Source organism: Amphibalanus amphitrite, unplaced genomic scaffold (genome assembly GCF_019059575.1).
Source record: "Amphibalanus amphitrite isolate SeventyFive unplaced genomic scaffold, NRLGWU_Aamphi_draft 000204F_arrow, whole genome shotgun sequence".
NCBI lineage: Eukaryota > Metazoa > Arthropoda > Thecostraca > Balanomorpha > Balanidae > Amphibalanus > Amphibalanus amphitrite.
In genome coordinates, this window is record NW_024881699.1 from 92,966 (window position 1) to 112,535 (window position 19,570).

A 19,570-nucleotide genomic window follows, 5' to 3' on the forward strand; every position below is an offset into this window, starting at 1 on the left:
AAAATGCCGGACATTAGACGGATATTAAACGTAAATTTTCTAAAACTGGCCTCACTTATCTGGTACTGCCTTGGGTCGAAAATATTGGCAAAAAAAAACTGGGAGCGTTGTTTTTTCGGAGCTATCCCTGTCTTCATTCAAATTCTCACACTATGTTCAAATTACCCCACGCTAAAAGTTATTTTGCCATTTTAAAAAACAGGGTTCAAAAGCAAATTTCTTGGATTGAAGGCACTGATTAAGTCATTATACAACAAAAGCCGTTGCGTATTAGGCGCTAGCAATGCAAGATTTTGCGCTGCAATGAAGTGGCAATGACGTGTTGTTAGGCGTTTTTCCTTGCGAAATTGATTTTTTACACTGTGCGTCAACATCTTCATTCCCTGAAACTTTAAACCCCGTTCATATGATAGCCCTTTTAGTTACGATAATTTCCCTCATTGGTCTTATTGTCATGCCACTTATGGATTTTCGTTAATTTTCTGTTATTCACACTATGTTCAAATTGCCCCACATGTTCAAATTACCCCACCCTACCCTACTCATGAAAAGTTAATAGGTTATGTAACTGCTTGTATAAAGAAAATTAGTTCCGTGGAGTTCCTCGGGAATGCAATTTTCCTCTCCGTTGGTGAATTATCCCGATGTAGAAAGCCAATTTCAGGTTGGGTAAACTAAATCAGCACTAATATGACGGAGTTTGTGGCGGCGAGATTACGTTAGAATGCCGCCCACTGCCGGCCGAGGAGGAGGTCGGAAGGTCACCGTACGATTTCGTGTCTGTGGGGGTACCAGGGGACGGACCAGGTCAAAGGTGATGACATCCTGCACGGGCCGCTGCATCTTGCCTGGGATGTTAGGAAACCAATAACTGATTTTAATAACTCATTTAATTATTTCTGTTCATAATTATAAATAAAACAGAATCCCAAGACAGAGGGCGAAATTCCGGCCACTTGCCAGCGTTCTATTGCGTAGTAGTAGATGCTAGAATGCATTCTGGTGAACTGAATCGAAAAGTATACCTATTAGTTATACGTCGCCTTAGCTGTCACTGCATTGTAAATAACAACTGATTGCGCGCGAAGAAAATGTCACTGATCTCACATGATCGAAGTTGCTTGTTAGATTCAACAATAAGCGTAAAAAGGATATTCTTCACTCCGATTACATGCAGGCACTTGACACGAATTGTCACTATCGCATGTTACGAAATGCATTTCATCACATAACCATAGGTATCACCGAACAACAGCATCTTTTCAGGCACCCTAATAACAACACCTGGGGCGATTTATAGGGGATTTCTTTGGTCCGATATTGTAGCTTCGCCGACGTCGCGCTGCTAAATCACCGCCGGCTGACGATAAATCTGGCTAATTGCCAGGTGGTCGGCGGCTTCTGGCGCACCAAACAGCCAGCGGGAATTTCGCTCGGCAGTTGGGCTCGGCACAGAGCCACTCTTTTAGCCGGCCAGCGTCATAAGTCACGGCAAAGCTGAAAACCCGAAATCAGAACCTTCCGGCTTCGGAGAGGCCTTATTTGGGCAGCGTTGGCAGACAAAATAGGAAGGTGAGTTTATTGAGCATAGTATAGGAAGTTTGTGAGTGAGTATAGGTGAGTATAGGAAGTTTATAAAGTCGTGCTGCTGAGAAAAAGCAGATTTACTCATGCATCGCTATCAAACCAGGGCATTTAACATAAATAAGATAATTCAGTTTTTTTCTCTCTGTTCGAGATGGAGTAAAACTCAAAATAAATTATAAATTTTATAATATTAAAACTATTGGGGTTTTATTTTTATCGGTTATTGATAGTTGACAACGCCATTGGTGCATTTGATCGACGTTCAACATTGGCAAGGTTGAAGGAAGGTCAGAAAGGTCACACCACGTTTACGCCTTTATAATGAAAAAAAATGAAATGATTCTGACCTTCCGGAAATGATATTATCTTTGAAGCAACGGCTATATTTTCTGTATTTTATTTTCCCTTTGTAGTTGAGAGCACAGTATCAGAGGCCTGTTTCACTAAAAACTTGTATTTACAAGTGTGGTAAAAATCAGTAAAAATGTTTTAATCAAGAACTATAGCATGTTAAAGATATTGCTTCTTTGTATCAAATATTGTCTAGTATTCATGTCAAAAGCTGCCTTATTAAATTATATTTAATGATGCTGTTGGAAAAAGATATAAATGATAATTCACATTATCCTATTATTGTAAGAAAATAACACGCAAAACATTTGACAGCAGAAGACTGTTGAATGCAATTATGACGCGCGAATGACAAAACATGACGATATTTTAATACCGCTTATTTTGCTTCTTAGGGTGTGTGCTAAGTAAAAATTGAGCATGAAACGACTCAACAAAGCATAGTTGTTCTAAATATATGACTGTTTTGCATTATTGCACAAAAACAATCAAAATTCCGAACGTCAGGACCACTGGAATTTCAGGTTTGTAATTACGATGTTTTCTTTCAAGTTTCTGGTCTTCGTGAAACAGAAAGTTTGCGATTCCCATGTTTTCTAGCAAACTTTTTCTTGTAAAAAAGTTTGGAAATTTTAAACTCAAAATTCATGTTCAAAGGTTTTGTGAAATTCAAATCTCAAATGTTGGTAATTATTTCTTGTAAACTCAAGCTTTTTCTTTGTAAATACAAGTTTTATTTGTTAGTGAAACAGGCCTCAGGTGGCGAAGAATCAAACGCTGCATTTCCGAGGAGCGCTCTGCTGATCTGAGGCGGCGTTTGGTGCGGATTCTGGGCAGATTTTCCAGCGCGGGCGCGCAGCGGCGGCACTCTCGTTATTGGATTCCGGAGCGTCGTCGGGCCACAATATGAACAGGCACCGGCTGCCGCCGCCACTGTTCAGGTGTCAAATGTGTAAATCACCGACAACCGAGCGCTGTTGGGCGCGCACAACAGACGGCGAAACATGTGGCCTACGTGTTTTAATTTTAGAACTGGAAAGGAAATGACTTGCTATTTTGAATAACTAAACCATTTCGTAGACAATGAATTGTATACGATGCACAACCAATTACGTATAATTTCGCTAACATAAAATACAATTGTAAGTCTCAGAATCGCCTATCGTTGAGCGTATCCAGCATCCGTTTAACCTTGCATTTCAGTCGCATCTCCCAGCCTCTCCAAAGAATGGTCAGTGCCCAGTTCCGTGATTAACTGCGGCAATTTCCCCTTTGGATTTTTACAAATGGCCAATCAGTAGTGTTCAGTGCTGGAGACAGAACATTTACAGAAAGTTTTGGAGAAAACCGCTCCAACAGACTATATTATGGTAGAGTTCAGTGCAGGCCTTTCTACAATGTCACTCTGACCTGAGCAGAAGTTAGGGCAATACGAGACCAACCGCAATGCTATGCTGAATACCGAAACATCCTACCGATACCTTCAATTAAGCCTCAATGAAAAAGGCTGCGATTGCCTGGTCCGTGCCATTCGGTCGTGTCAACTAGATCAGTCTTCCGGAAATGTTATTAAAAAGGGATATGGGGATACTGAGAAGCGCCCTGCAGCAGCGTATGGTAGTCTAGAGGCCAATAACTGCCTGGATATCAGCATATCAACTTCACCGCACCCGCTGACCACACAGCTGACGCCCCAGGTAACTCGACCGTATCCATAGCATCATCAGAGCGGACAGACAGGCCATCCCATCTCAGAAACTTGTCCGCGTCGGACAGCGTGGGCGCTGACGAACCCACCAAGTTATCCCGTGAACCCATAGCAGCCGTCCGTATATTGTGGTGAGTTCTCGTGGACATGCTGATTTTGAAATGGAAACTTTGTTCACAACAAAGTTGGTATGCGACCGTTTGTGTTTCGGAACCGGAGAGCAGATATGCATTGCCTTTTGGAAATTAGTCTATATATGAATGTTCCCCAATCCCCATACAGCCAAGCCATTTCTTTTCACTCAGTAGCATATGAACTGCATCTTTAGCTCAGCGGTACGTCTATTTCAATGTACCGCCAGAAGCGCACCACCCACCAATCCGAGAAATCGTCTCAGGCCCCAGAGCGAATCCTCACAGCCCTGAACATCACAGGGGTATCAGCGGCCTCCACGCCTCTCCAGAGCCAATACCGCTGCGAGAGGCACTCCAGAAACCTATTGGGAATGATTGCATTGGCAAATAAGCACTCAGCCGGCGAAGGATTCAGTTTATGTATGAGGCTTGTGAGTTGCGATAACCGATGATGGTACTGAGGGGATGCATAGGACGGAAAATCGACCGACGTTCTATCGGAAATAGTTCACATAAGCCTCAATAGGGCACCGCGAGTACGCCGTATGATTGCTGTGAAGCTGGTTAATGAATTGTACCATTTTATTTTTTAAGCCCGCACAGCTTGATGCATCTCAAAACTCTACTAACATAGGCATACCTGCGGCAGATGTGCCTGTAGACCTGCCCGACCTCTGTGTCTAGTTCTTTTCGACCCTCCCTAACAGTGAGTAGAGCGAAGTGTTCAGTATCTCTCCCCGCAGACAGCGCCACGGCTAAATGCTCGCGGCAATGCTCGGCTGAGTTCCACCGTGGACTAGTAAGCGTCATGCATTGTTAAATGTGCATGCGGACACTAGCCTGTCGCGAGAAACAAATGCATCGTCCTCAATAGCCCATCTCAACACTCAGCAGACTGAAAGCTCCGAACTTTTCCAACTGATCGCCCAAGTCCTCGATTCCTGCAGATCACTGTTGATTGAACCCAAAGCCTTCGACGTCGCTCTGGTAGCACTCCATATCTCCGTAATAGCAGCCACTAACTGCCAGTTAGGTTCCTAAGCCGTCGTCTGACAGCTCCATCCCTGCTATCTAAGCGACCTGAGTAGCATCGATATCATCCAATCTCCAATCGCTACGGGCCTTACTCTGGCTCAAACCATCCCCACCCCGCTGCCATTCCCCCTCCCAGCCGCCACGCCGCCCTGCCGGTCAGAGTGGCGATTTGATAACGACGCCGTTCAGATTGGCCGATGAGATTACCATTGAGAACAGCTGACCGACCGGCCCGATCGGAAACGGTCACGTGACCGCTGGCGGGCAGACGCCGGTCGCAGGGACAAGAAATGAGTTTGGTTTTGGGGTGGAGGTTCACGCAGCAACAATAGTAATACGCTAAGTCTCGGTCGTAACCAACAACTAGCAAATCACTTAAGGAATGAGAGATACAATGTCAAAGAGGGAGAGAAGTGTATGACATCTCACTTTTTCGGTTGTAGCAAATAGAAACGCATTATCGAAATTGAAAATAGCAGCCCCACAGCAGCCATCGCTTCAGAAGCGCTCGCGCTTTAGGCGATTCCCACATTTTCAATTGGCTCGCGCCACGTCTCCGCGGAAGCAAAAAGCGGGAACTCAATCCAACAAGGAGACCAAAAGTTGGTGCGTGCCGGCCAAAATTGACAGAAGCGAGACGCTGCCGGCGCGGCGGGGCCGTCCAGTGGCGCGTGTGGCCGACGGAACGACGGCAGAGGCGGCGCACTTCTGCGGCAAAAACGCGCCGACTCTGGCGCTGCTCTGTTGATTGGATAGTTTTTGCGCCGATTCGCAGCAGCGTTCGACAGTTATTGGATGGCCAAAGGCCAGACACTTCATTAAGTGGGGCATGTAGAGCCTGTAGCTAGGCAACACACAGCGTTGGAAGAAATAACAGATAAGTGTTATGATAGGGGCCCGCAACCCCCGTTATGAGAAGGGCCCGGCCTTGGCCCGCCGAGCGGCCGCCGGCCGGCGCCGGCGGAGAGCGGGCAGTGTCGAGCGAGCCGTCAAGGTGTGCGTGCCGTCCGAGCCGGCAATATATGTGCAGAGCGGTGCGTGTCGTGTCAGTGCGGACTGAGGATCCGGCGGGCGCAGAACAGAACATGGCGCGGTCGGTAGTGTGATCGGTAGCGTGCGACACCGATTCCGAGATATACTGAACTACGTGCAGCCGTGTCGGATCGCTCGCGTCAGTGATGGCGGACAACGCACAACTCGAGCGCCTGACGGCGCTGTTGGCCCAGCAGTCGGAGCAGGCAGCGCAGCGGGAGGAGCGGCTCGCCGAGCAGGCGGCGCAGCGGGAGGAACGACTCGCAACCATGCTGGAGCGGGCGCTGGCGAACCAGGTGCAACAGCCGATCGCACGGAGCGAGACGGCCGTCACCGAGAGCAGACAGCCCGCTGCAACGCCAGCGAAACTCCCGTCGAGCGCTATCTCGACGCCGCACCTGACCTCCTCCGCGTCCCTCAAGGAGTTCGGCACGTGGCGCCAGAAGTTCGACGACTTCAGGCTCCTCACTCACCTGGAGACGTTGCCTATCGCGGAGCAGAAGGCGGCCCTGATGTCACTGCTCGACGACGAGTGGACGCGAACGCTGCGATATAGCCTCCAGATCCCTTCGGAAGCCGACCTGAAGACCGTGATCGACACGATGGAGGCTCATCTGCGTGGTCAACGCAGCATCATCCTCGACAGACGAGACTTCTACTCGCGAGTGCAAGAACCGGATGAGACGTTCGACGATTTTGTATCGTCTATTAAGGAAATCGCCGCGTATTGTGACTTTTGCGAAAAGTGTGCGGACGATCAGTACCGTGACAGGATCGTGGTCGGCATCCGTGACGAGGAGGCGCTGAAGCGTATGCTGCATGAGCCGAAGCTGACGCTGCAGAGGGCGGTGGACATTTGTCGTGCGTGTGAGTCGGCGAACGCGAACAGTGCCGCAATTCTCGGCGAGCCGGCTAACGTGACAGCATTGTCGGCGTACCGTCGGTCGCGTGCCCATCCATGCTCCAACAGTGCGCGTCGAGACGACCCCTGCCGACGCTGCGGTCGGGCTCGACACGCTGACGGCGTGCGCTGCCCCGCGATGGATGCAGCATGCCATGCATGCGGAGGCTCCGGTCACTTCGCAACGGTGTGCGCCAACCAGCCGCCCGACCGCGGTCCCCGGGGCGGCGGCCGTGGCTGGCAGGATGCCAGATCACGTGACCGCGCGGCCGGCGCACGGTCGTGCCGAATCCCAGATTAGCGCGAATTTAATCAAAAACCCGACTTTCGATAAACTGTTATTTATACCTATCAATGGGTAGGAAATTGTCCGAAGTTATCGGATAGAACCTTATTTTTAAGCCACTTTATCATTTGAGGACTTATATCCCTGCCGAAAGTAGACCCACGCTCCGGTTCCTGAAATCGGGCTATGGTACTGAGAAATATGTCCAGTTTTCAATGTAAATTTTACGGAAGCTTCGAGAAGATATATGAGAAAATAGCATATCACCGGATAGCACAATTCATGATGAAGCTGTTTCTGCTATCATGGTAGCTTTTCAATGAATGGTTTCTGAGTTTAATGAGTTAGAACAGGAGCCCTGCATGTGTATCGTTCTCACAATAGTATTTCATAAAGAAGTTGGAAAATGTCAAAATGGATAAAAATGGATATGACGAATAGGGCATGGCTGAACTCTCCGCACATTTCTGAACATAAGCGAGCAAGTTTCAGCTGCCACTTTTTGCCTATTTGCCGTCAATTCAGCTTTGAACATGTCTAGTCGGCCGCCCGGCGTGACCTGACCAAGGTCGGGGGCGGCGCGGCCGGACAGGTTCCAGCCTAATTAACTATCTCAAGCACACGGAATCGTGATTTCATGCACTCCTTGCAAGGTCCGATGCTTCACTTTTGCATTATTGGCCTTACGTGACGTCATTTATGACGTCACTAGGGTAATAAGAGTTTTCCGTCAATAACTCCTGATCAAATTGAGCTAGCGAGTCGGGAAAGCCACCAATGGACTCAGGAAGACCTGCCGAATCGAATGATATGCAGCATGACCTCCTTCGACCAACTTCGTGATCTGGGGGGCTCTAACCTGACCTTGACCCGAGGTCAACACCTTAAGTTGACTTCAGCCGAACAAAAAGTATACCATTCGACGCACCTGAGCGAGGCGAACACGATGATGCCAAAATTGCGGCTCTGCGGCATTTTTTTCGCGAAGTTATTAATAAAAAACGAATCCGTGCCTTGGGCCACTTAACCTGAACTCACAGGTCACAGGTTAATCTGAGACCTTAAAATCGGATACCAGTTGCTGCGTCTCGTAACGGCACACACGCTCGTTTTTTCCGCGAGGCTCTAGCTTCATCAGGGGCGAAACAGCGACGGGGGTCGTACCCCCCCCCCTTCGGCCGGCGAAGGGGGGTATTTTGAAAACCAATAGGTCCGGCGAGGGGTAAATGTCAGTTTTGGAACCAGAGAACCATTTTCAGTGGATCCGAGCGGCGCTGGGATTAACTTCGCGCTAAACTGGTGTTCGGCCACACTGTGCGGCGACCAGCCGCCCGGCCGTGGCCGGTCAAGGTTACGCCGCGGGCGGGGCACGGGTCCTGGCGCGGCGCCGGCAAACGCGGACGCGGCCGGTGACCGACCCGAAGTACGACAAATTGTCGGAGATATCTACGTGGACCAACTGACTGCACGCCGCACGCCGCGGATCAGAGTGACACTCGTCCATTCGACGGGATCGTCGGCCGTGTTATGCATGCCTGATACCGGGGCGGAAGCTACGGTCATGGGCGCTGACATGGCTGCGTCCCTGGGTGTCGCAACGAAGATGACCGGGTCGGTAGGCGGCGAGATCAAGTTTTCGTCAGCCGGGAGCACGCCGCTGACCTGCATCGGCCAGTTCAGCGCCGCGGTGACCTTTGGCGACTGCCAGACCGCCACAACGGTGTATGTGTTGCGAGAGGTCACCGGATTCCTGCTCGGCTGGTGTGACTCCGTGCGTCTGCGGATCCTGCCCGCCAATTTTCCGGCCCAGATCCCTGTCAACATCTGGCGCAGTCAGTCCGTTCCAGACCAAAGCCGCGGCAGCCACGTCCGCTCACAGTCGATCGGCGCGCGGCCTCTGCAGCGTCCCGACCGTCCGCCGGCGCCACCTGTCGACGAACACCTGGCGCCGCCTACTGGTCACCCGCTGCATCACGTGGCCGCGGCCCGGGCGGCGGGCGGCACGGGAACTTCGGCGGGTGGCACGGAAGCCCCGGCAGGCGACACGGGTGCCGCGGCGGGCGGCACGGGAGCCGCAGCGGGCGGCACTGGAACCACAGCGGGCGGCGCGGGAGCCGCAGGATCCAGCACGAAGCCGTCGTCTCAACAAACAGCGGCCAGTGCCCAGCCTGTGTGGGAGCACGAATACGACCCGTCAGACGATGTCATCAGAGGTCATGAGGCGGCCCTGAGACAACAATTCAAAGACGTGTTCGACGGCAATGAGACGCTCTGCGAGATGGCTGGTGGCCCGATGGTCATCGACCTGACAGACGACGCAGTCCCCACAGCTCTCACCGCTGCCAGAAACATCCCATACTGCTGGAGAGAGGAAATAAAGAGCCAGCTCGACGACTTGGTCGCCAGAGGGATCGTGGCCCCGGTGAACTACCCTACGGAGTGGTGTCACCCCATGGTGCCAATTGCGAAGCGCCAGGGAGGAGCCAGACTGGTCGTGGATATGACCGCCATCAACGGGTTCGTGAAGAGACCTGCCTACCCCGTGAGACCGATCCACGACGCAGTGGCGTCTATCGACGGGGACGCGCGGTGGCTGACCACGCTGGATGCCGCCATGGGATACTTTCAGGTCCCGATCGCCGAGGAATCTCAAGACCTCACCTGTTTCATAACTCCATGGGGCCGGATGAAGTTCCTCAGGGCCCCGATGGGTCTCATCTCGTCAGGTGACGAATACAACAGGCGGGGCGACGCAGCACTCGGAGATATACCGCGAACGCTGAAAATCGTGGACGATCTGCTGCTGCACGACGCGACCTACAGCGCCCATCTCTCTCACGTGGTCGCGGTCCTCAGACGCTGCCGAGAGACAGGCATCACTATCAACCCGCGCAAATTCCAGTTTGCGCGGCCGTCGCTGGACTACTGCGGCTACCGCATCTCGGAACAGGGCTACACGGTTGACGACCGCAAGCTGCAAGCGATCTCTGAGTTCCCGCGGCCGGAGAACCTCACCGATCTCAGATCGTTCCTGGGACTCGCCAATCAGTTGGCCGACTTCTCAGCAGACATCGCCAGTGCAGCTCAGCCCCTCAGAGACCTGCTCAAGCAGCACACCGTCTGGAGATGGACTGAGCAACATGAAGAGGCATTCAAGGACGTCAAGAGAGCGCTGGTGTCGCCACCCGTTCTGGCCTTCTTCGACCCGCAGCTGCCTACCAAGCTTCAAACGGACTCTGCACGAACCCGCGGTCTGGGTTTCGTTCTCCAGCAGCGCCACGGAGACACATGGAAGATGGTGCAGTGCGGCTCCCGCTTCCTTACAGATACAGAGTCGAGATACGCGGTGGTGGAGCTGGAGTGCCTGGCCTGCCTGTGGGCCCTCCGCAAGTGCCACATCTTTCTGGCAGGACTTCCACAGTTCGACCTCATCGTGGATCACCGCCCTCTCGTCCCGATCCTCAATTCCAAGAGGTTATCAGAGATCGACAACCCTCGCCTCCAGCGGATGCGGGAGAAAATGTCGATCTACAGCTTCACTGCTGTATGGCAAAAGGGGGCCTCACACTGCATCCCGGACGCCCTGTCACGCGCTCCAGTCTCCGATCCAGCAACGGGAGACGAGGTTGCGGAGGTGACGGAGGCACTGCACGACGCCGTGGTCGCTACTCTGAGCGCGACCTCCGAGGACGGTGTCCTAGTCGCTCCGCTCCAAGACCGGACTCTGGACTCGGTTCGGGCGGCAGCCGCCCGCGATCCCGAGTACCGAGCCCTCCGTGACGTCATCCTGGCAGGATTTCCCGACCACCGACACGACGTGGCACCAGCTCTGCGGCCCTACTGGGGTGTCCGCTCAATGCTGGCGGTCGACGACGGGCTCATCGTCTACGGAGCGAGGCTCGTGATTCCGGCCAGTCTACGCCGCAACGTTCTCGACCGGCTACACGATTCTCACCAAGGAATGGAGAAAACCAAACGCCGCTCACGGCTGTCCGTGTATTGGCCGGGGATTGACCGGGACATATGCAACACCGTCTCTGCATGCCAGAGCTGCAGGCAGCTCGCTGCCAGTCACAGCAATGAGCCCTTATGGATGGAAGACGATCTTCCCAGCCGCGTTTTCGAGTCGGTATCGGCAGATTATTTTTATGTCGCCGGCCGGACCTACCTCGTGTACGTGGACAGACTGTCAGGCTGGCCGTATGTAACGGTCTGCCCCAGGACGGCCTCGGCGGACCACCTGGTGAAGCAGCTGCGGCGGCTGTTCTCTCAGACGGGTGTTCCCACCGTACTGCGGACAGACGGCGGACCGCAGTTCGCCTCCTCCACGCTCCGGCGATTTCTGGACCGGTGGGGAGTCCGCCACGAGATGTCATCCCCACGGTACCCGAGATCCAACGGTCACGCCGAGGCTGCCGTGAAAACGGTGAAGAAAATAATCGTGGCTGCCTCGGCGAGCGGACGGCTGGACGACGATCAGCTCGACCGAGGTCTCCTCGAGCTGCGAAACACGCCACGGGCCGACGGCAGGTCACCAGCCCAGACGCTGTTTGGTCATCCGCTGCGGTCAGGCGTGCCGACCCATCACCGAGCATACGCACCTGAATGGCAGCGCGCCGCCGACGCGTGCGACGCGAGGGCGGCCGACCTCCGAGACGACGTACAGCGCCGTCACGACGCCACAGCGCGCCCCCTCTCTGGACTGCGCGTCGGCTGCCGCGTCGACGTGCAGAGCACCGAGAACGGCCGCTGGGACCGTACGGGTGTGATCGTCGGCGTGGGACAGCGCCGCACCTACCTTGTAAAGATGCCAAGCGGACGCATATATTGGAGAAACAGGCGTTTTCTGAGACCACACCGCCCGATGTTGGCCAGCGGCGCGGAGCCGCAGCCACCGGAGGTTCCCGGCGCGGCGCGGGCGCCGCCGACCCGGCGGGAGGCGCTGCAGCAACCGCCCACCCGCCGAACGGCGGCGGCGCGAGCGGCGGAGCCCCGTCAAAGTGGTCGCCAGCGTCGTGAGCCGCAGCGACTGCAAGTCCGCTGGGACACCAACACATATGACTGATAGCGTGTGCACGCTACGAATGCCCCGACATGTGTTTTGTTATTGTAACTGCATTTCGTTGTATCGCGCGATAGTTCTCGTCTTCCTTGATGGATGCTTCGCTTAACGGAGATTACTTTTGTTTGAAGACATTCGTCTAACATATCAAGGTATGCTTTTGTTAGAGCGAAGGTCTTGGGGGGAGGTGTTATGATAGGGGCCCGCAACCCCCGTTATGAGAAGGGCCCGGCCTTGGCCCGCCGAGCGGCCGCCGGCCGGCGCCGGCGGAGAGCGGGCAGTGTCGAGCGAGCCGTCAAGGTGTGCGTGCCGTCCGAGCCGGCAATATATGTGCAGAGCGGTGCGTGTCGTGTCAGTGCGGACTGAGGATCCGGCGGGCGCAGAACAGAACAATAAGAAGGCTATATGCAGGGATATTGTATAAGTTATCGTTAATATTGTTAAGCTATCGAGAACTAGAAACGTTACTTGTTTGGAACGAGGGTAGGCACACTTTCCCATAGGCATACTATCCCAGAATCAAAGCTGGATATAACGGCATACTGCGTAGTCACAAATACAATAGGCTTGCATAAAATATGCAAGGTGCATACATTAAACCCCCAGAAAGGAGCAGGGCGCGCCGTCCGTTGATTTATGACGCCTTTATATCTATCCTATGCGTAGAGGCGGGCCGATCATCGATTGCGTAGGTCATCCAGCTCCATTGGTCACGCTCGACAGGCTCGGGCGGCGGTCACAATAGACGTTATCTTCCGTACGAGGTTCTGTCCAATATTTGCAGCGATGTCGTCACACACGCTACCGCTGACCCCAGGATAATTGGCAATAAGTCCGCCAAGGTATTCGTGCAAACACGCATGGAGTCGCGTAATTAACTGTGGATTAACTAGCGGCCGTTATTTCTTGGCGGGTCGAGTTTTGTTGGGCCAGAGCACACTTCAACTGCAAACTTCGACCGGTAGTGGCTCATTTCGTGAGGTGCTGAACGAACTACGTGCTATGCATTGCTTCCACATATGCACCTAATTGGCAATTCCCTCTGGTGTATTTTATTCGCCATTGTCCGCCATAGCACAGCCTGCCAAGCAGGGGATTTGTGACGCTCCCCCTCTTAGTGACCCTGCCCTCCTGTCGGTCCAGCCGGGGCAGTGTTCCAATTAATTAGTGCTGGGGACCGGCCGTCGTGGCCGCCTCATTAAGGTCTCCATCACGGGACCGGACGTCGAAGGTGACGAGGACAGCCGACAGCCCCGCGCGCTGAGCAGGATCTCCGCCGAGCGTGCTGACGCCGGATGTGACGCAGGTTTCAGTGAAAGGGGTATCGAAATAAGGAAAATAATACATAGATCGCATTCTATTTCGTCCATAATCACCAGCGAAAAAAGATAAGGCTCTGACATATTAAAAAAAAAACTCAAGCATGTAGTGTACTCACTACTCTTCAGGCAATTGGAAAGAAAAACAACTTAAGATTATCTAACACCTGAATCGCTATAGCTGTTTCACTAAAGTACGCTATTGTAATCGTTGTTGCTAGCTAAAGAACAGCTAACACTTGAATCGTGATACCTTGTTAAGAAATGCTGAGAGTTTTGTAGCTCGTCACAGGTATGGATTATGAACACTCGACAAACACTTAAGCTTTTGAAGCTTTTGATGGCCCCTTGACGTGTTTTCCCTGAATGCTAATGTGTGGCCATTGGCTGATGACAAACCTAGCGTGTTACAAAACTGGATCTGCAGAGCGAGCCTTTCAAACACAGGTGAGCTCAAATACATTGTTCACATACGACGTGCAGCTTAGCCTTTGTAAATCAATGAACGATGTCCGAGCTACAAATATTTGGACACATCCTCTGCGGCCCAAGCACTCGATGTCTGCAGAGTGTAACAGTGGTATATGACCGACCATGTCATCTGTATCATACTGCAGCGGCATTTATTGTGTTCGTAATATTATCCGTCTTTAATAGAGCCGGCAGAGCCGGGTAGTTGCCACCCGCAATCCATGCCACTGGAGCGTGCCGCTGTCAAGGAACCGAGTGTCAACACACTTCTGAGACTCCGTGCCGCGCGTCGAATCGATATGGCACTCCTTCACACAGAAAAATATTGACACCGTTAGCGGTGTAATTGCACAGTACATATCTGAGCACTTGAGGAAAGTTAATTTAGTCCCTTCCCCGCTTAAATTACTCGCGCTTCCAAATGAACACCAGGAAGAAGGTAATAGAACACTGTTAGGAGGGTTGGGTCAATTACAGAATACCGGAATACCGATACCAAACCAAATACCAACCAAAACCGTGCGGAAATACCGAAACTGAACCAACTTTGAAAGATGAGGGAAATACCAACTTTTTACCAATTTCTTAGCCTCTTATACATTAGTTAGGGTTCATGATACCAACAAAATACCAAACACATTAGGATTGAAATACCAAGTACCAAGTTGGTATCGGTTTGGTATCGGTATACCAAAAAGTTGGTATCCGATTGACATCTCTAGTGTTTTACTACATGTAGCAAAACACCCAACCCTCCTAACAGTGTTCTATTACCTTCTTCCTGGTGTTCATTTGGAAGCGCGAGTAATTTAAGCGGGGAAGGGACTAAATTAACTTCCTCAAGTGCTCAGATATGTACTGTGCAATTACACCGCTAACGGTGTTAATATTTTTCTGTGTGTTTGTGGAGCGTCCGGTGCCGATTGGCTCCACTCGGAGTATTCAATAAGGCCGTCTGCCGACTGGCCAAGTGACCGCGACTCCTCCCCAGCCCTCTCAGCAGCTGCTCCGCGAAGAGTGATGTGTAATTTTTAAATTTACAGTTCCCAGGCTGGGGTCGTGGGTTGCCACCTGCTCCGCCAACTTACCAGACGCAAGAGTAGCACCATACCGCAGTCTTGCAGAGCTAGTTGCGTAGACGCTGATGCTATGCCGGAGGGATGTCGGGTAGAGATTTTCCGGACATTCCGTATATTCTCAGTCATAAGCCAGCCATCACGTATACAATTTAGCATAAAACTGACCAGCAGATAGCTGCAATGAAGCACTGACGCTGCGCAGGCCACCTGGGGACGGCCAACAGCTCGCTGTCCCCCACCGAGGCCAGATCAAAGCTCGAGCGGCAACTTTGAAGCCGTCCAGGGTGGCGAGCTCTGAAACAACCCCGTCTGGTGGCCGGGTCGGCTCTAATGGACTGCGGCTGCCACTCGAGATGGCGCACCCCAACGGGCAAACTCATAAGGAGGAACGGGGCATTGTGGTGTCTGTTTGAACAGCTCCAAAGCAGGATGGCTTTCCAGTTTCCAGCGAGTGAATAACTGCTACAGAGAGCTACTATAGTTTGCATTGGTTAGAAGCCCGCTTCATTCCTCCCCATGGATTACTTTTTGTTTTACATAAGTTATTGTGTCCTGTGCTTTGAGACCACCGTGATCTTTTAAATCCAGCTTTTTTTTGTCAAGAGGTGCGTCCCGCCATCACCTGTCTGTAGGTGGCACGAACCATGCCAGCTGAAGCGCTGCCCTGGAATTACAGCTTCTAAGGCCCAATGCATGAATTCATCCGCACATGACTACTATGAGTTTCTATGCCGGCAAGGGTTTTGATGTGATGCGCCATTCCGGCTTTTGCGGTGAGAAGTGCGGTGACTGAAGCACGGCGAAGGGTTAATTTCGTATTCAGCGCATGTTCTTTCCGCAATAAAGACTGGGAATGTCCAGATCGGCGTTCAAAACAACATTCCTTCGTATTTTTCTCGCTGGTTTATGAGCTAGGGTCGGGTGGATTGCCGATAAGCGACCAATATTGGATTGGATGACGATATATTGAGTTATACGAAATATATCTCAGCAACATATAACCGTATACAGTCTGCAAATCTGCACCTATAAACACATGCATGGGTACTGAACTGAGTATGCATAAAACATGGCTTGATGGACATAAATAAGCGTGCAAAAAAAAATCTCCAAAAACCGCAACGCAATATGTCATGCCATGGACCTGCTCAGTGCATTAGTTAGACAGTTACACCGGTTACACTAACACCCTGATTCCCTTAGCTGCAGCAAGAGCAGCGAGAATAGTGGTGGTGAACATTGAAGAGGCTGCAGTGATCTTATGTTGCACAGTGAGCTGCCTTTTGCCTGCAGATCCCTTCCGAAAGGTGGTCACATACAGCACTATAGTTCGTTTTTCTTAAGTTTGCCCCTCACTGTAAACGTCTTTTTGAACACAGCACGAGAATTGCTAGCTGAATTACTGAGAAAACTGATTGGCGCACATTGATTTCACCAGATTTCACAGACGATCAATTTTATCAAATTTGTTTACTATTTCACAGACTCATAGCTCGTAGTTGCCCATACCTACAGTTCCACAGTGATAGACGACTTCTCAGGAATTATGTCTGAACTAATTAATAAATTGCACGGCGTTTAACATTAACGTTACATCGTTTGTGCTCAAAACTTATTTTGAAAATATTGTTCATATATCCAATACATTGTGCGCCAACCAGTTTTCTCTGTAATTCAGCTAGCAATTCTCGTGCTGTGTTCAAGAAGACGTTTACAGTGAGGGGCAAACTTAAGAAAAACGAACTATAGCAAGTGTCGATGATGGCTCCCTCTCAGGTTTTACTATGGAGGTATTGTGCCTTCCCGCGGCCGCCACTTACCAACAACTTTTTGATGAGGCAGAGTCTCAATCGTCAGAGCACGTCCATCTCCAAGTACCGAAATCAGTCAAAGCCGGTCAGTCAGTCAAAAAGTGCCAGCAAAGTGCGCAGACTTGGTTGGTTTTCGAGTCAAAGGACTTGTTGGAGATCGCTTTTGCGCCGCGGGTCGGCCGACCGGTGCTGATTCAATTATCCAACAACAGTCAACAGGCGGCAATTTTACCGAGAAGACCGGTACCCTATGAAGCAGGATTTCCAGCAATGCCAAGGCATCGATCGCTCCAAGAGTTGCATCGAAGTAAAGTGCAAATTGAGTTGGGACTTGGGATAGATCCGGTTTGGTCACACTGTGCGAGCATCTGCTACAGTCAATAATAGATAGGTGATACATTTCGCTTTTATGGAACATTTGTTCAGCGTACTTTTAAGTTATGCACTGCAACTTGAGAGCAATATGAAACAACATGACGAACAGCCAATCTAATAGTCCATCTTCTGAGAAAATCAAAAATATTAGCATCATTTACAAACGCAAAGTAAGAATATATTTGCCTACTCGTTTCAGGTCTGTCAGCCGTGCCGCGCCGAGCGGTTCTAACTGGTGATACTGCGCCGCAACGCTCAGCTGTCCGCCGGCACAGCCTGCCAGGTCAGGCAGATGGTCCGACAGTGGACGCAGCTAGTGACGGTTTTGAGGTTCTGCTTATGAGTTTACATATGCGTATTGTGCTGTGACTTGTGAGCATGGCTAGTGCTTACGCATACTGATGATAGATATGTGCTTTTTCACTTTTATCACACATTAACAAAATGACAGTTTATCTTGCTGATACCATTTCACTTTATCGTAATGAGTGATGCTGTTTCCGAAGTGCTAGGGCCGCCTGAGTAAAAGTTAGCATCGCTGTAAAGCTGTCCAGTAAAAAGACAATAGCGTCGTTACAAATCAGCTCGAGAGAAGTTGCCGAAGTCCACATGAGCGAGTGGCTACTAACTTTGACCGCCAGCGCTCCGCCAGTATGATAGACGGGCATTGACCTCGCAGCGGAAGACCCACATGGCCACAGAGTGGTCGTGCGGGAAGCTTTACCCTCGCCGCCGCTATTTACTCCAATACATACGTGGAAACGTCTTGAATAGAGCCTGTCCGTTTGCACCTCCGCACGTGTGAATGCGTCTACGGGTGTGCTTACGCTTCATCGCTTACGATGGACACAACGATACCTACGTGTAATGTGTGTGTACGCTGGCTAATCAACGAATGGGAACAAATACTCAGCAAATGGACGATGAACGAGGACTGATAGTTACTGAAGCGAACCATCTTGAAAATAATGTTATGCCAAAATAATTTCTTCCTTTCTGTTTAACCCCATACAGTTTTAGTTGTAAAGTGTAACGATTATAAATAAATCCAGGGTTGTTATGCCCTAAGTTATCCTAGCTCTAATTAGTAGAATTCGACCGATAAGGCACATTCCGCAATCCACCCTCTTCATCCTAAACATGAATGTATCACCACCGTTGCTCGCCTTGCCCGATCCACCACCGTTAACACTTCAGTCACGTGACACTCTGCGCCGGCCGTGACGGACGGGCTGTTCCGGTCACGTGACCGGCCTGGCCACTCGCCTGGAAGCGTTGCCACGGCTCATTGCCTGTGGGCCCGGCCCTCCGTCATATAGCTGCCCTAATGGCCAGTCACCGCGGGGCCGGCGGTCGGCATCGGGAAAGAGCGATTAACGTTGGCGTCGCCGGTGCCTGCGTGGTGTGATGAGCCTGAACTGAGGGGCCGGACCTACCCGTCTCTTACCTCGGTATCCGGGAGGATTTGGCGTAGTGCGGCCTCGACCTCCGCCAGCTCCTATTGCGTGTGTTCCAGCTCTCCCTAGCTGAAAGACGCCGGAGTTGACGGAAGGAGACAAAGGAAAAATAAAGAAAAAAAAAAAACGAAAAACATGAGCGGGCCGCCGTCTGACGTGCCACTCACGCACTGGAGGCGCCCGGCGGCCGGCGCAGTGTCCTCGCCAGGCCGGGCGGGCTGTGTTTGCTTACCCGACCGCTGGCGCTTATCTAGCCTCCAATTGGCGCCCGCACCCTCTGTGGCCGGCTCCCTCATGTGCCGGGCACCTCCAGGAAAACGGGGGGCCGGTTGCACCTCTAACGCCAAGCGTTAATGTATTTTGCACGGAACTGACGTGAAAAGACCATTAACGTTGGCGTCGCCGGTGCCTGCGTGGTGTGATGAGCCTGAACTGAGGGGCCGGACCTACCCGTCTCTTACCTCGGTATCCGGGAGGATTTGGCGTAGTGCGGCCTCGACCTCCGCCAGCTCCTATTGCGTGTGTTCCAGCTCTCCCTAGCTGAAAGACGCCAAAATTTGCCCAAATGTATGGGCACGATGCCGGCAAGGGGCGGCATGAGGTATGCCATGCGGGCGCGGGGGGATCATAAGTACCCCGGGACTTTTGGGGTGGAATAAACGAGCTCGGTGACGGCCGCTGTGAGGTCACGGGATAGCATTAGCAAACGTTTAATGCGTCACCAACCGGCCACGCTGGGTAGAAAGTGAGTGGAAACGGGACGTAGCAGGGGCGCAGCGCTGGATTTCGCGCCCGGTATCGCTAGACAAACTTCCATAGCTCTCTGGGACTGAGCCACTGGGTTCCCAGAGACACACGGCGCACATGCCGCCCGGGCAAACCACTGAGCCGCGAGGGCTGCCAAGAGCGGGTGGGAGGCCGGCGGATAACGGCGTCGCCCATACGAGTGCGGGCAGGGAGGA

The 19,570-nt window shown here is 51.9% G+C and overlaps 1 protein-coding gene across 1 annotated transcript; it reads left to right on the forward strand.

Annotated features, from left to right (window-relative positions):
- Positions 1-8,607: 8,607 nt before the first annotated feature.
- On the forward strand, positions 8,608-12,270 carry LOC122384965 (uncharacterized protein K02A2.6-like). The gene has a single exon (XM_043372834.1). The coding sequence runs from the start codon at positions 8,608-8,610 to the stop codon at positions 12,097-12,099; it is 3,492 nt and encodes a 1,163-aa protein (XP_043228769.1). The 3' UTR covers positions 12,100-12,270.
- Positions 12,271-19,570: the final 7,300 nt, after the last annotated feature.